Source organism: Scomber scombrus, chromosome 21 (assembly GCF_963691925.1).
Source record: "Scomber scombrus chromosome 21, fScoSco1.1, whole genome shotgun sequence".
Classification (NCBI taxonomy): Eukaryota; Metazoa; Chordata; class Actinopteri; order Scombriformes; family Scombridae; genus Scomber; species Scomber scombrus.
In genome coordinates, this window is record NC_084990.1 from 15,530,976 (window position 1) to 15,546,113 (window position 15,138).

Below are 15,138 nucleotides of genomic sequence, written 5' to 3' on the forward strand. Positions count from 1 at the left end.
CAGTTTTATATCATTATTAGTTGCAGTGGCAGTTTGGTTACAATTTATATACTGTAGTTTCATTATAGATTGTAGAAAGTCTTTAAAATGTAAAGATGAGATTTTTTAGTACATACCATATAAACTTTACTAAATACAGAAAAAACTTGCATGATCAGTCATTTGGATTTTTAATTTTTTTTCACTAGGAAAGTCTCATTGAGATTAAAAATCAAATTTTGAGTGTTCTGGCTGCCGACATAAAACATATTATAAGATCAGAATTAAAGAGGCTCTCCATCAGTTTTACACATAAAGGTCAGTGTACTATTAGTGAGAATTACCGCTCAGACTGTGAGAACAGCATGGGTGTTTATCACACAGGAAGGGCTTCATGAAAAGACGCTATTGTGCTGCATTGTGGGAATTGTAGGATCCAACATTTTTGGAGGTTGAACTATAGAGTCTTAAAGTCAGCATTCTTTGTTTTATCTGTCTCTTGTAGATCCCCCAAATTTATGGAAGCGCAGTACTAAATGGCTGGAAGAAATAAAAAAGATATGAATAAAATTGCCAGTAAGAATCATATAAAAGATCACATCCTAGAAACAACCTAAAGTGACACTTTTAAGACACCAGCAAGTTTCATGCACACTCAGCAAAAAAAAAAGAAGATATTTTTTTGTTTGCACTGCTGCTGTAAAAAAAAAATTAATTTGGTGATTAGGCATAAAGCCATTGATAGCTGTTGGTGTTTTCATCCGGAGGCCATCATATTACAGTTTCAATTAGAAGATTTTTTTAAAAACATCCATGAATAATTAAAAGTTCCCTGTCTGCCACGTGTTCTCCTGTTTTGCTGGTGCCGAGCGCACACAGTCAGAAGTTATTATTAGACTGAATTTAAGCAGCCCTGTGTCCTCGGCTCTGAGCAGTGGGCACCAAGCTCCTGCATTGAGTTTGACAGCCTTCACACAATATTGTGCAAGGGCGCTCCCTTAGCTTCTCATGCTGGTTAAATGTAATATGGCAGATGGATAGTATTTGCAGGGAGAGCGGGGGTCTCACCCTCCCTCTCACTTTTTTTTTTTTTTTCTTCGCCGTCTCTTGCCAGTACCTCAGACATTTCAAGGGGGAGAAATATGTATCAAATTAACTCTTAGCAACGGGGCCTCTGAGCTCCCTGCCCTTGTCTTTTCAGCAATCAGAGCTTTGTTATTTTAGTCTTTCAACCAAAACCAAACTGGATTCAATGGCTTCAGCAATTACCTGTAATTTTCTAACCTGGTGCGCAAGCTTTCACCAGAGTGACTGCAAACAGTGAAAGATTGTCTCCTCAGTTCCTCATTTTAGTGTTTAGTGTTAAGTTCAGTAATTCATTTACATCCACATAGTGGCACATTTGGAAATGTTCACTTCCCAGCAACAGGAATGTCTGCCGCGATTTGGTTTCTGTCTGTGCACAACCTCCCAAATCACTGAAACTAGAAACCTCACTGCAGTGTCAAAACGCCGACACCGAACCTCTGCTTTATACATCTGACCCATATATTAATACGTCTTTTCGTGCCAGTTCAGAAGAGACAACTCAGAAGAGCCCCGACATCTGTTTTCACATCACAGACTTTTATCCCATTTTTCCATCGACCCCCACAAACCCAAACCCCCTTTTCCATTCCTCACCCTGTTCTCAAATTGTGTAAGAAACTACAGGAGCTCAACTTGACTCCAAAAGTGTGTGTGTGTGTGTGTGTGTGTGTGTGTGTGTGTGTGTGTGTGTGTGTGTGTGTGTGTGTGTGTGTGTGTGTGTGTGTGTGTGTGTGTGTGTGTGTGTGTGTGTGTGTGTGTGTGTGTGTGTGTGTGTGTGTGTGTGTGTGTGTGTGTGTGTGTGTGTGTGTGTGTGTGTGTGTGTGAGCTGGAGTGATGTTTCCCCTTCAGAGGTACTGAAGGAGAGAGAACTCCTCGCACTAAAATGCTAATTAAGTGCAGTGTGGCAGACAAGGACACTTGAGAGTGTATGCATTAGCAAATTTTAACTCCCTGCAAACCAAACAGTTTGTTCTGGGCTAATCTCCCAATGATGGAGGTAAGAACAACAGTAGAAACAAGAGAGCACAAACACAGATTTTCTTCAGAACATGAGGAAAGAGGGAGAGAGGAGCTTGGTTTTTCTTTTTCAATAACAAGATAACACGGTTTTAGAGAAGAGAAGAAAGCATCTCTTCTGGCATCATTTTTGTTTCATCTCTTCACAGAGGTAACATATGGTATCTGTAAGGGAGAGTCATTTTGTGCTATGCGGTGAATTATTTTGTGGATTAGTATTGGCATTTAAATGCTCTTGGCTTTAAATCTTGTCTGTTTTAGATCTTAAGTACATTCCTTGGCATCCCGCTCAGGCTGGCCTCTTCCCCCAGCCAACACATTTTTGAAACTGTAGAGCTTAACAGGAGAGCAAAAGGCAGCCATTTGAAAAGACCCTGAAGCTGATCTCAGATTACTTTTAGTGAGATGCCACTAAAATCAAACCAATTCTTCCGATGTTGAGATGCCAACAAAACCTTAACCTCATCTTGGGGTTAAAAGCCTTTTTTTTTAAGTTTTTTTTTTTTCCATGTGACTAGTTTCCTCCATTACTTGACAGAGTAGAGGTGTCTGACGTTAATGTAATTATGGTCTCTGATGGTTGTACAAATTGCAGTGCGACACATGCTCCCCTCAAATGTTCTGTGGTTTGCTCTAATGTCTTGTTTTATTCACACTCATTAGAACGACCTTGTTCAGGTATGTTTAGTTTTTCGCCCTGACCTTCTAGCAGCATCTCTATATTTCACATACACCACAAGAGACCTTCACGACATCGGGGAAAAATATCCACTCGCTTGAAAATCGGGTAATATTTAAACCAGAGAAAATGTTATAGAAATAAATACTGCAGCAGTTAGTAAGTGATGTCTCTGCCCAGTTGTTAAATCCAGCGTTTGTGGCACATTTATGTTGCCCTGGAGATCCTGGCTGACATGATAGCCCCCTTTCCTCATCTCTGAGCGGCCTTTAAAAGCACAGCCCTCCCTTATGTTTCCAGTACAGTTTGGCCTCCCTCCAGCTCCCTCCAGAAGAAGTGGGTGAATTCCTAGATGTCTGATAAGCTTCACCAGAACATGATTCTTAATGGAAGAGAGAAGAAGAAGAGGCAGATGCTATCAGTGCGGTAGAATTGCCTTGCAGTCAGATCAAACATCCTAAAAGTGCGGGGAATGCTGAATCATGTTGGCGAGGTTGTTACACATTTATCTTCTCTGTTGGCTTAATTGAACTTGTTTCTAAATGAAACCAACTGGCCGTTTCAATGCAAACAAAACATCATTAGCATTGTGAAAATCTCAGTTGCTTTGTAGCTTTTTTCTCCACTCATTTCCCTTTGAGAAGAAAAGCTTTAAATGAGCTCTTTTCATCCTTGTAATTTTTTTTTTCTCCTCCACTCAAGGCACTTTGTGACACCATTAATCACTTACCTTTGTTTGTCTTCTTTCTTTCTGCTGTTTATCAAGCCAGAGACTGACTCCCCCCCCTCATCATGTGTGAAGGTCTTGTTTGTCCCTGTGTTTGTGTGTAAAACAGCAGGACCTTCAGGATCGGGGAGTAAAATATATCTCGCAACACTGGCGTAGCGTGCCAGAGGTGTCTTGATGGAGATGGAGTCATACTGAGCTAATGAAGCTCCAAACCTCAGCTATCGATCCACCTCGCAACAGTGCTTTACAGAGATAACTGAGGAGGAGAGCAGTGTGTGGCATCACACGCGCTCTGATCTGTGTGACATCTAATTCTGTGTAATGAACCCTATGCACCAGAGAGCATGATGGGGGGCTGTTTATGGTAATGACAGGGATAGCATGGCCTGGGCGGTTTTTGAAAAGCTTTGCAACACTGCTGGTTAGCTCACAGGGCTTTCCTGACAAGAGGAATTTATCACAGGAACGAACGCCTCAATAGAACAACTTAGTCCCTTTTGAAAATTGTATATGTGCCACATTTTATTTATATATGAAGTACTTTTTGGCATATTATGCATAGATTGTGGTTATTTGTATTCCTGCTACTTTGTAACATTTCTACTCTGTAGTTCCTGGTTGTACAGTATACCATATTTCTTCCTCTCTCCATCACAACCCTACTATTGCTACTCTTGTCTACTCTCTACAAGCGACAGCTATTGCATGCCTGTATGTCCTTGAAGAGGGATCCCTGCTTTGTTGCTCATTTTCCTTTTTTACTTCCTGATAGAAGTTGTTGTGTAATAGAGGTTTTACTTGAATTGAGGGTCAAAACGTACAGTCACATTAGTCCCCGTCCCCCCCTTCCACTGAAACTCCTTAGCCTAGTGAAAAGATGTGACATCACTGAACCAATTTGGGTGATAGATAAATATTGAGCAGTGAAATCACAAACGGTGAACAGTGTTTGACAGCATTGTGACATTTTACTGAACAGGGTGAAGGCACACAGCTAGAATAATGACTTTTTTTCCCAAACACAGTACGTAAGTGTTTCTATTGAATATTCTACCTGAATTTGCAGGATAGAGTTGAACAGAGGTTAATTACAGCCCATGAGTCTAATCACACCTAGATCGCACCAAAACATGGAACGCTTCCTGGAAGTAGTGAATGGGAGCATTCACTTCAAAAGGAAAAAGATATCAGCGCTTGCGTGACTGCGACTTTAGGCTGTGTTCAGGCTGAAAATAGTGTTGGTGTTGCTACAGGTGGAAGTGAGAAGATGACACACAATTAAAGAGCATCCTTGACTCTAAAGGCTTTAACACACAACCACCTACCTGCCTACACATACAGGAGACAGAGCAACATTTGCATTCATTTGGAGTCGTGTTTATGGCCACCTGGCAAATGTAAGTCCAATATTCACCTTCCGTTTTGGTCAGGTTCACCAACTCCTGAGTGAAGAGCCACCAGCTTGTCACTAACGTTGTCTGTTTGGAGCTTGCTGCTGAGCAGATAGCCTACTGGGGTTTTATCAAAGCAACTGCCTGCAGAAATAATATGAAATGATGTTGATAAAAGCAGGGAGACTTAGAACAGTAAAGTTGTAGGCCGTAACACTAAAACAATGGGATGAAAGATGCTAAAAATCTCTCTAGAGCTGAGGGATACTGCTCCTCTGTGGGTTTGTCACCATGAATGACCCCTTTCACTCACATTTCATCCATTGTTATTATAAAAACAGCGATGAAAGATTTTCTAAGGATAGAGAGTCTCTAGGTTGTTAAGCCCTTTGAGAGAAACGTATGATTTCTGGCTGTATAAATAAACTTGACTAAGATCTGGGGATTTGAGGAAATTTGGTGTGATTGCAGTGGCCATAATTACTCTCTTCTCCGAGGTGATGATGGTTTAAATTCCCTCCATCATTCCTGAGTAATAGGAAGTGTCAAACAAAACCTTCATGACACAGTACTTTGAACACTCCCCTTTATCCCTGCAGAATTAAAATAGACCTGGAAAAAAAAGCTTTTCCTTTTCCATGACCACCTCTGCTGCCGGTGCAAATGAAAATGCCCTTCCCAAAATAGATCATTTTTACCCTTCAGATGTCCACTTTTATTTTAAGCTCGGTGACACCATGCCATCCATCACACCCAGCTTTTCAGATGTGAGCAGCCCCGGGGAAAACACTGATACAATGCAGGGAAACGTGTGATAGCGTGTTGCTGCTGTGTAGTTAGGACCTCTATGGTTAGATTACCACTAATTTCATCTCAGAGTAGCATTTAGACATTTTCTTTGTGTGAGTAAAGTGGAAGTCATTCCTCTTTTTAGGGTAAACATTGAAAATGGATGCCCTGCCTTTCCAACTCTTCCCTCAAATTACCACTTGACATGGCCAAACATCGCTCCGCATTATTGTCTGCCAGGAAAATGCATTTCTGAATGCTTTATTGAATGTTTTGACTGGGTGGAAATTGTACGAAGTGTACCCAGCACTTTGATCATCTTGACCTGGAAATGTGATAGTCACCCCACTTCACAGGGCACTCTGACACCTGGGAAACTGGATCTGGTATTCTTGATACAAGATCTGCACCACAGCACTAAAGACTTAAGTTCTCCTGTTTCGGAGTCGGCAGAGACTACTGATGGGAACTGAAATTTCACATGGCTCAGACTGAGGCTTTTTTCCCCCCACAAAGCCACTGGAGTCACAACATTTGGAGCCTGGTGGAAAAAATGGCCTGTATGATTTTTATGAACGAGATTCCTGCAGCATTACTTTGACTTCAAACACAGAAACACAAAATGTTTTTAATGATGGTGGTGATAGGCTACAAAAAAACATACAACACACAAATATACTGCAGACGTCAGGCTCTTTGAAACATCAATTAGATGTTTGTAATTGTTGTATTTAAGCATTTTCATTTGACTCTCGCAAATGTTTTTTGGGTTGGTTTGCAAAGTTTTTATGGGGAAGTTGGGCCTAACATCATAAAGATTAATATACTTTTATGAAATTAGACATTAGCCCTCAGAGAAAAAAGTGCAGAGGCTCTATTTCACACAGCACATTATATTTATTTAAAGAGTGTGACTATTGTTTAGTCACAACTCATTGTGGTGCCTCGTAGCTAAATTGATCACTTGATAAAATGCATCAAAATGTATCATTTTGTGACTAATGACTAATTAATTTCTGGAAGAAACACAGCTTTGTACTGATGATGGGCTTTAAAGATTATTGTGTAATTTGATTTTCAATGGTTTTTTTTCTGTGCCTTTGTTAAATTTAGCATTTTGAGAGTATTCTCACTGTACATGGACTGGATGCAGCATGTTTTTCAGATCTATAAATGAAGTGCATCAAATCAAAATGGATTTGACTGCTCAAATGAGAAATAAATCAGTGTGTTTTAGTATGGCATGGATATTCATTCAGGAATCAGTTAATGTATTTCAGGTCTGAGTTTTGAGTGATTTAATGTGAATGCACTGGCAGTGGTAGTGAGGTTAGAAGTAAATTACACAGAGCCAGTGTGTGATTAGAGAAGCTGTGGCATGGCTTTTTAAAGTTCACCACCCCTTCAGGATATTTGATCAAGCCGCCGGCCTTTGATCAGTGTTAACATTACGGTAACCATGACAGTTTATTTTCAACTACCAAAAAAAGACCATTTGTGTCAGAAAACAATCTCCCCTTCCTCTGACACGTTGGCACACTGCAAAAGAAAAATGTCAGGGTCAGTGATGGGCCATTAGCCCAGAGTGAGTTTCTTTTGTGCTCTCAGATCCATTGAAAACAACTTTTTAGTCTTCAACAGATGGTACCGTGACACAGCAGCCACAGGTGCTAACCTGGCCCTTAACTTAAAGACTTCTTTCCAAAAAAACCACAGGACATGCAGCACTGTAAAGGAATGAGAATGTCTGCCCAAAGAATGAGTGACACCATCAATGTGTAATAAAGAGTTTCCCTGCTTAGCACGGCTGCATTATTATACCTTGTACATTTGATTGACACCTCAGTCACCCTCTATTCATCATTATTATCCCTTACCTTTTTCTTTTTCATGGAGGTCACTCGTTCGTTGCTGCAAATGTCATAGTGCTTAAATGAGACCTGCACTGTAGCCCACAATAGAAGCTTTTCAGTCAGATTAAATGTATCACTGAGCTGAAACTTTCCTTTCCTCTCTTCCCCTTTTTGCCCCTATTGTGACACAGTGGTTTTACAGAGCAGCTTGTTGCTGAAAAACAAGGTTAAGAAGATCAGTATCAAAGGAGGAGTGTTTTTGTGTGGCTTGCAGGAGAGTCTCGCTTCAGGTTTCCACCTGAAACACAAAGGTGTTTTCTTACCTGATTTGTATTCATTCACACAATGAGTGGACCTGCCTCTCTTGTTTCCAAGTAAGGAGAGTCCAGACAAGACTTTTGTTCGCCCTATCATCGGATACGTGCATGTTGCTTCCTCCAGTACGAGCCTTGGAGCCCAGCCATAGGCTTTGTCCTGGATGGATTTTTTTCCTGCCCTTTTTCCTCTTCTTTGTTACACTGTGTGTGTTCTAAGAAACCATTTCAGACAAATGTTTGAGCACCACTGCTGTTTTTTTCTCCTCCTTTGCTTCTGTGTTATTTCAATAATACCATGCCTTGTCACCCTAAAATTTCCTTGTCAGAATCTAAAACCCACAAATTAGCAGTTTAACGTGTTTCAGTCCATAGGAGCCTGCAGTTCAGTCCATTCTGGCATATGTTCAGCTGTCAAAAAACAGATAAAGCTGCTTGTACAGTGGTGTTATACACATTATTTTGTTTGGTTCACTTGAAGTCTGTCAAACTGCTGAAAGTATGATGTAAGTAAATATTATTGTCTCGTTTTCAGGGGTTTTTCCTGACAGTGTCCCCGGAGTCAGTCCTCAAGGTGGCGAAGCACGCTTCCGATAACAACAAAATCTTCTGCATGAACCTCTCAGCACCTTTCATCAGCCAGTTCTTTAAAGAGCCCTTGATGAAGGTCATGCCCTATGTCGACATCTTATTTGGCAACGAGACGGTAAGTGAAACGACACATGTGAAGGATAGATATTCTGTTTGCTACCACATTGTTCTGCTCTAGATATACAGTACATTAGGGATTTTTTGTACACTTATTTATTTACACATAAGAGGTTATATTTTCAGTCATTTGCCTTTTTTTGTTATTTTTAGTTATTTTGAAAACCTGAAATATTTACCTTACAACGCAGCTGGATTCGCGAGATCACAACATCACACGAGAATCTGTCTAGACTTCGTTATGCGCTTTTTTCTAAACCACCGATGGTTCGTTAGGCTAAATATTCAAACATAAACATATTTAAACAGAATGAATTCGATGACTTTGGTGGTCTCCTGACTGTCATCAAATTTCAATTCATCCAGTACTTTGAAGAAAATACCTACCACACTAAACTAAGCTAAACATTTTAGCATTTCAGTTGCTAGCATGCTAGCATTTAGCTCAAAGACCTACTGAGCTGCTAGCGTGGCTGTAGGCATATTTTTCATCTGTCATGCTAATTTCAACCAATCTTTAACAAATGTGGTACCTAACACCACCTTTCTCATAATTCTTGAAGACTTAACTTATTTGATTTAAACTGAAACAACTCATTTACATATTTTATGTGGTGCTACTGAAACATGATGAGTGTAACCTGCAATGAATCTTCATAGAACATGCATATTTGTCTATTAATATCCAGAATTAGATGCAAATTAGACATTAATGAATATTTTCTATTATTGAAATAACTAATTTGAAAGATTGTGCAGCCTTTGTAGAAGGAAGTGTTCCCTGAGTGCTTTACAATTTAACACTATATCCTCTCACCTTGATTAAAACAAAATGAATCTCCTCAATATCCATTTAACTTCTCACTTATCACTGCCCCATAAAGAGATGAATAAGAATTAGCCCAGTAATCATTCATCTCAATCCTGTCACTATTTCATGCCAGTTGATCCATTGATTTTTTTCGTCTTGGCTCTGTTGAAGTGAGTAGCTGGTCGGGGGTCAAGCTGTGGTCACAGACCGTGGTGCTGCTGGGAAGTATCCTCTAACAGGCCAGCTGAGCTTGACTCGGAGGCACCGCCTGGACAAACTGCACCTTTGGGGAGGGGAGCAGAGGAGTGTATGATCACTGGACTGAACTCGCCTCCCCACTGCTAAAGCTACTAAACAGAGCCCTTTCTTTGGGTTAGAGATGGGGTCCACAGACCAGGACAGAACTGGAAAAAACTGCTCAGCATTAGAGGATTTATTGCTGTTGCTGACTTCAGCTTTTTCCTCTTTTCTTTCCTCTCCCTCCCTTTTACATATGCACCTCTCTCGCTCCCTAATTGCTGTGAGGAACGATTCTGTCTCCTTAACCACGGTGTACATTTTGCAAGCGTTATGTATTTTCGGGTGGGTGGTACTGTAAGTGTTTGCTTAAGAAGTTTGCTCACACCTCCAGTCATTACAGTTTAATGACTGGATAATTGCAATGTATGTTTGTTGAAGGAGATTATCTTTTGGAGACTCTGTCAGGGCTTGCTCTCCGGAATTGAACCGGGCCAAAATAAGGGATTCAGTGTAAAACAGAGCAGATATACACCACTCAGCCGCCTCAAGCAGTGAGGTCTTCCAGGGTCTATATAGGACTAATGCCTGTCCAGAGTGTTTTGACTCCTTTTGGCCTTCCCCCTTGCTTGTTGGCTGCTGGGAGGAGGGAAGCAGGGAATGACTGCTTATACAGTCAAGTCCCAGACCTCCCATTGTGCACAGGCCAGACAAGGTTGGCGGTCATGCAGTGGTGCATGGTGAGTGACAGGCAACAGGGCTGCCTCGCCCACGCTCGCCCCATCCCCCTGGCCGTCCTCTCGCCCCAACTTCCACCCCCCAAAGTGATGGATCAGCCTAAGCCCGCAATGCTTTCATAACAAGTCAGTGACAGTCAGGATCATGCAGACTGACTCCTATAGCCTTGTAGAATGTGCCATAAGGGAAGGCTAATGTGTCTGCCTGTCTCTGTCTTTCTCTCCCACAGTTACTGACTCATGATACAGAGCTACGCAGACTTGGGGAATATGTTTAAAGCAGTTGTAAAATATGATGTTTTGAAAATGACTAATAGTACTTTTGGGCAAGATTAAAGTTCTTGAGAATCGAGTGTTGCATTATTTGTCATGACTGGGGTCTTATTTCAGTCAGATCACAATTCTATTTTGATCGTTTGACATTCCAAAAAAGTCGGGCAACACCACAGACTCCAAAAAATGTCAATAGCCTTTGTTTCTTCTCTTGTTTTTGCTTGCTACTGATGTTGAAATGTGTCTGTGTTTCTGACTGAGTCTACCCTGGGTAATTCTGCTGTAACTCGATCCTGCTGGTACTTGTTTGAAACCTGGCATCAGCAGGCCCTGCCTGGCCTATCGGCAGCTTCGTACTTATATAATAGTCTCCCATCCATCCTGTAATTACTGCCTTTTTGGGGCATAGTGTAGTGTCTGTTCCCTCACTGGCAGGGAGGTGGAGAGGCGAGCGACGCTGTTTCTGCATTGCCAGGGCCTCTGAGATGGTGCCGACGGAGGCACATAGACATCAGACGCTACTTCACTTAATTGGCAAACATGTCGTGTGATAACCTGGGAACAGTGCAGGCCTAATTGAGTCCTCCTGTGCTGTCCTCCTCTGACTACCTGACATGGAACCCAGGGCATTACATTTCCCTCCATTTAATGGCTGCAGTTAATTAGGCCCGAATGAGGGAATCATTACCGCTGGAAAAACCACATGCCAGTGGATTCACCGATAAAATTAGCCACAATTTGCTTTTGCTATTTGAGCATAAGAGATAAACCACACAATGGGGGTAAGGATTGGACCATTACCGTCGGATTTGTATTGTGGAATTTAAGACATATCATAGACAAATGGAACGATTAATCAAGACTGAATTAATCACCCTGACTGATGTTTTTTTAAGCCAGGACTCATAGCTTTCTTAATTTAGATCATTTCATGTGCTTGAGCTCTTTTTTTTTTTATCTGTGCAAATGGTTTAAAAATGTGCTTCCTTAATAAAACGATACCGCAGATGAGGAGCTCAGTTTTTTTGCCCCACAGCCAATACCCAACAACCTCTTCACTCCTCTGCCATTTAACATTATATACCACCCCCATACAGGAGCTCCACATGGCTTCCTTTACTGCCCAATGCATTCTGCAGCTCCACACTCACAGGGAGCTTATTTATATGGGTCCCAGTCTCGTCTTCCAAACGAGAGACAGCCATTGTAATTGAATACTCAATAGGTGAGCCATTTAACAAAAGTGGAAATGGCATTCGGCTATGTATTAATGTGCTTTGCTGAGGCAAAAGGGGCTATCATCATTTCAATGTTCAAGCTGTTTTAAAAGAGCATTTAGCCAGCCATCTCTCCAGGCCATGAGCGCAAAATGACACGGATTTCTTCCTCCTCTGTAGTTTGTGTGAATGTTCCTCGCCTAATATTTTGTATGGTTATCTCGCTTATTTTCCCATCCATCCCTCAGCACCTCTCCATGATCTAGGTGGAGGGATACAAGCAGCTCTACAGAAGGTTATTGTCATGAAAAGCCCCTCAGGCGTTTTGGCTCTCAGCCCTATTTTTCTCCATCTGCATGCAGTGTGTGTGTGGGGTGGTTGGGGCTCTAATGATTTTTCCAGGACAGGCTGAAGTGGTTGTACAAGTATATATGTGTGTCTGTGTGTTTGTGCGCATGGAAAAAAAGGCAGGCGGAGGAGATACATGGGCAATATGGCGTCATTTCTTAACATCTCTCCAGATTCGTCATCTGGCTTTGTTTGTTTGATAGACTGCTTGGAAGCCTTATCTCTGTGGCGAGGCCCGTGGCTGTTTATCGCCTCAGTGACGTGTACGGGACCGTGGAAGTGCATGCTCTCTGCTGTCAGTATGTGTGGGTGATGGCAAGTTCACTAAAGACCCCTTAGGGTATGAGGGGTGTTCTCGCAAAAAAAAAAAAAAAAAAAGAATAGGAGAAAGAATTTCCCCTTGACAGCTCACCCACAGCGGACTGGAGATGTGCTTCTCAACGGTAGCTTGGGGAAAATATCCCGTCTCACTGCCTAAAACAAAGAGATGTGAGAGCCAGATTAGCGTATTACCGAAACAGCTTTCCTTTTAGGCTCTTCTCTCTCTCCTCCTGTCAGAGCTGTCTGCAGAGAACGGGGAAGAACATGAGACATTAACCTCCATGTGTTTATTCACAAGGCCCCACAGGCCAACTGGGAGGATGAACACAGAACCATCTCTAAAGCCGGTGAAGCGGAACAATCACAATGTGTCATTGGAGGAAAAGACATGAAGTATTAGCTGCTGCTCTCCTTTGTGTCTTTCACAACTGAATTTTAATTGAATGTGCTATTTCTGTGATGAGTCACATGCCTTCCATTCAGAGCACAGAGTACATTGACCTTCAGTGTGACGTACAGTCAGTGAGTTGCTTGATGAGTCATAGTGCACATTAGCTGTGATGATTTGCTAAATGCAAAAGCTGCCTTGTTTTATTTTTGTTTGTGAGTGTGTGTTTTTTAATCTTAGATCAGTGGTTCCAACCTCTGAATCAGGTCTCCAAATATGGAAGATTTAAAAAGACTTGAAATAAGAAAAACAAACTCTGCTACACAGTTTATTTTTTCTGACTTCTCTCTTATTTTGTTTTTTGTTTTGGTATAAAATATGCAAAAGAATCTACAGCTATGCTAGCAGCTCAATGAGGCTGTACTGCACTGCAGGACTTTGCTAAATGCTAACATTAACATGCCAGTATGCTCACAATGGCAATGCTAACATGCATGTTTGTCATGTTAGCCTGTTAAAATTAGCTAATTGACACTAAACACAAAGTATACTTATGGGAATGTCATTACTTAGTCCGTATTCAGTCATCATCCAAAGTAGTGGACAAACTTATGTTTTGACCAGATAATGGTGTTGGAGGAAACATCAAAGTGTGTACTAACCATCCAACCCATCTACTGAGCCATGCTACTAGCATGGCTAAAACTATTCAAATAAAAAACCATCGAAGAAGGAAATATCCCTTTTAATTTAAAGGCTCACAACTCACTGACATATAAAACCTCTGAGGTGTTGCAAGTAATCATTGCTTGGCTTTAAAGGGAGACAGTGTAACTTTTACTGAACAACTCTCTCTGTGGTCATAGGGTGTGTGGTTACAGGATAATGGCACATTGCATTATGTGTCTTTATTTTCCTAAAGACATTCGACTCCATTGTGTTAATTACATTGTAATCAGTTGACCTGGCTGAGAGTGAGGCTGAGCACTTGTGGCCATAGCCAAAATTGCAAGTCAATGCCCGCTGGCCCAAAGACTTTCTCGCTTACACAATCATCACAGAAGAAACAGCTGTGAAATAACTAATATATATTTCTGAGCATCACAAACACTCCATTTGTACACTGAGAATTTGAGCCATTAAGTCTGGAGGATCCATATTAGTAAATTATGTTTGTGCCATCTGTTGAGAGTCAGCTGGCTCTGCCAGAGAAGGAGTGTGATGCATTTGATCTATGAGTCCAAAACAGAGAAAACTTTTTGACATATGCGCCCAGTGAGCAATTTTTATTGAAATGAATGAGGTGCTATCTTGGAACATGATGTCCACTTCTCTTAAAACATCTGGGCGACCAAAAGGAGACAAGTTTCCTTGTGAAGTATTTACTTTTAAAATGTTACAATTGAAATTTTTATCTTTGACTAATGTGCTAATATATAATATAGATAACTAATATCAGTTGTGTAGTAATATCTATCCAAAGCTTAATATTAGCCGACAGTGGTAACTATAATCTATTGGTGAGGCCAAAGTAGCAAAAGTGTATTGAACTGAGCCAGGGTGCATTGCATTGCTTTTAATTCAACTCTTCATTTGTAAGAGGAAAATTGTGTTATTTTGTCTTAAAAAAATCAGTGTCACTTTAAAAAGCCAAAAGACAAATGGTTGGGAACCACTTTGAAGATCACATAGTGTCAATACAAAATAGTGAACTCCTACAATAAAACCATCAGCTTTTTCCTGAGCATTTACTGTACAGGCAAAGAAACGGTTCAGTACAGAAGAATGATCTCTCCAACATTCCGCTGTTTTTCCTGGCCTGTCTGTTTGCGAGTCATGGTACTTTAGGAGCCAGCATGGCTCCACCAGAGGAGTCCGACTAACCACTGTAATTGTGCTGTGCCGAAGCCGCCTTCCCCAACCCTGGGATTGAACCATGAAATATTCGAAAATGCCGGGGTTAAGAGAGGGGGGTCTTTGGCAGTCCAACGTGAAATGTGAGACCATAGAGCATCTTTAACAAGGAGGCGGATAGAAAGCCAGCCAGTCGGGCAGCCAGGTCACACGATGGAGTCCTCTGAAGGAGAATAATTATGGATGTAAGAGGAGATATTGCGCTGGGAGCAGATCAATAGTGCCCACGTTCTGCTGGCGCTGAGGCCAGTGTATTTCTGTCACAGCAGGAGAGAGTGCAGGATATCAGCTTGTTGCTGGAGGGACGTGCAGAAGTTTGAACACAGGCGTGCTTCCCAGATAC

General features: G+C 41.4%; 1 protein-coding gene across 1 annotated transcript in view; it reads left to right on the forward strand.

The window, feature by feature from the left end:
* The window catches only part of adkb (adenosine kinase b), a 102,449-nt gene that overhangs the window by 63,644 nt on the left and 23,667 nt on the right, over positions 1-15,138 (forward strand). The window contains exon 6 of the mRNA XM_062442789.1: positions 8,377-8,547. Coding sequence (XP_062298773.1) covers positions 8,377-8,547 — 171 coding nt within the window. The remainder of the gene's footprint in view (positions 1-8,376; positions 8,548-15,138) is intronic.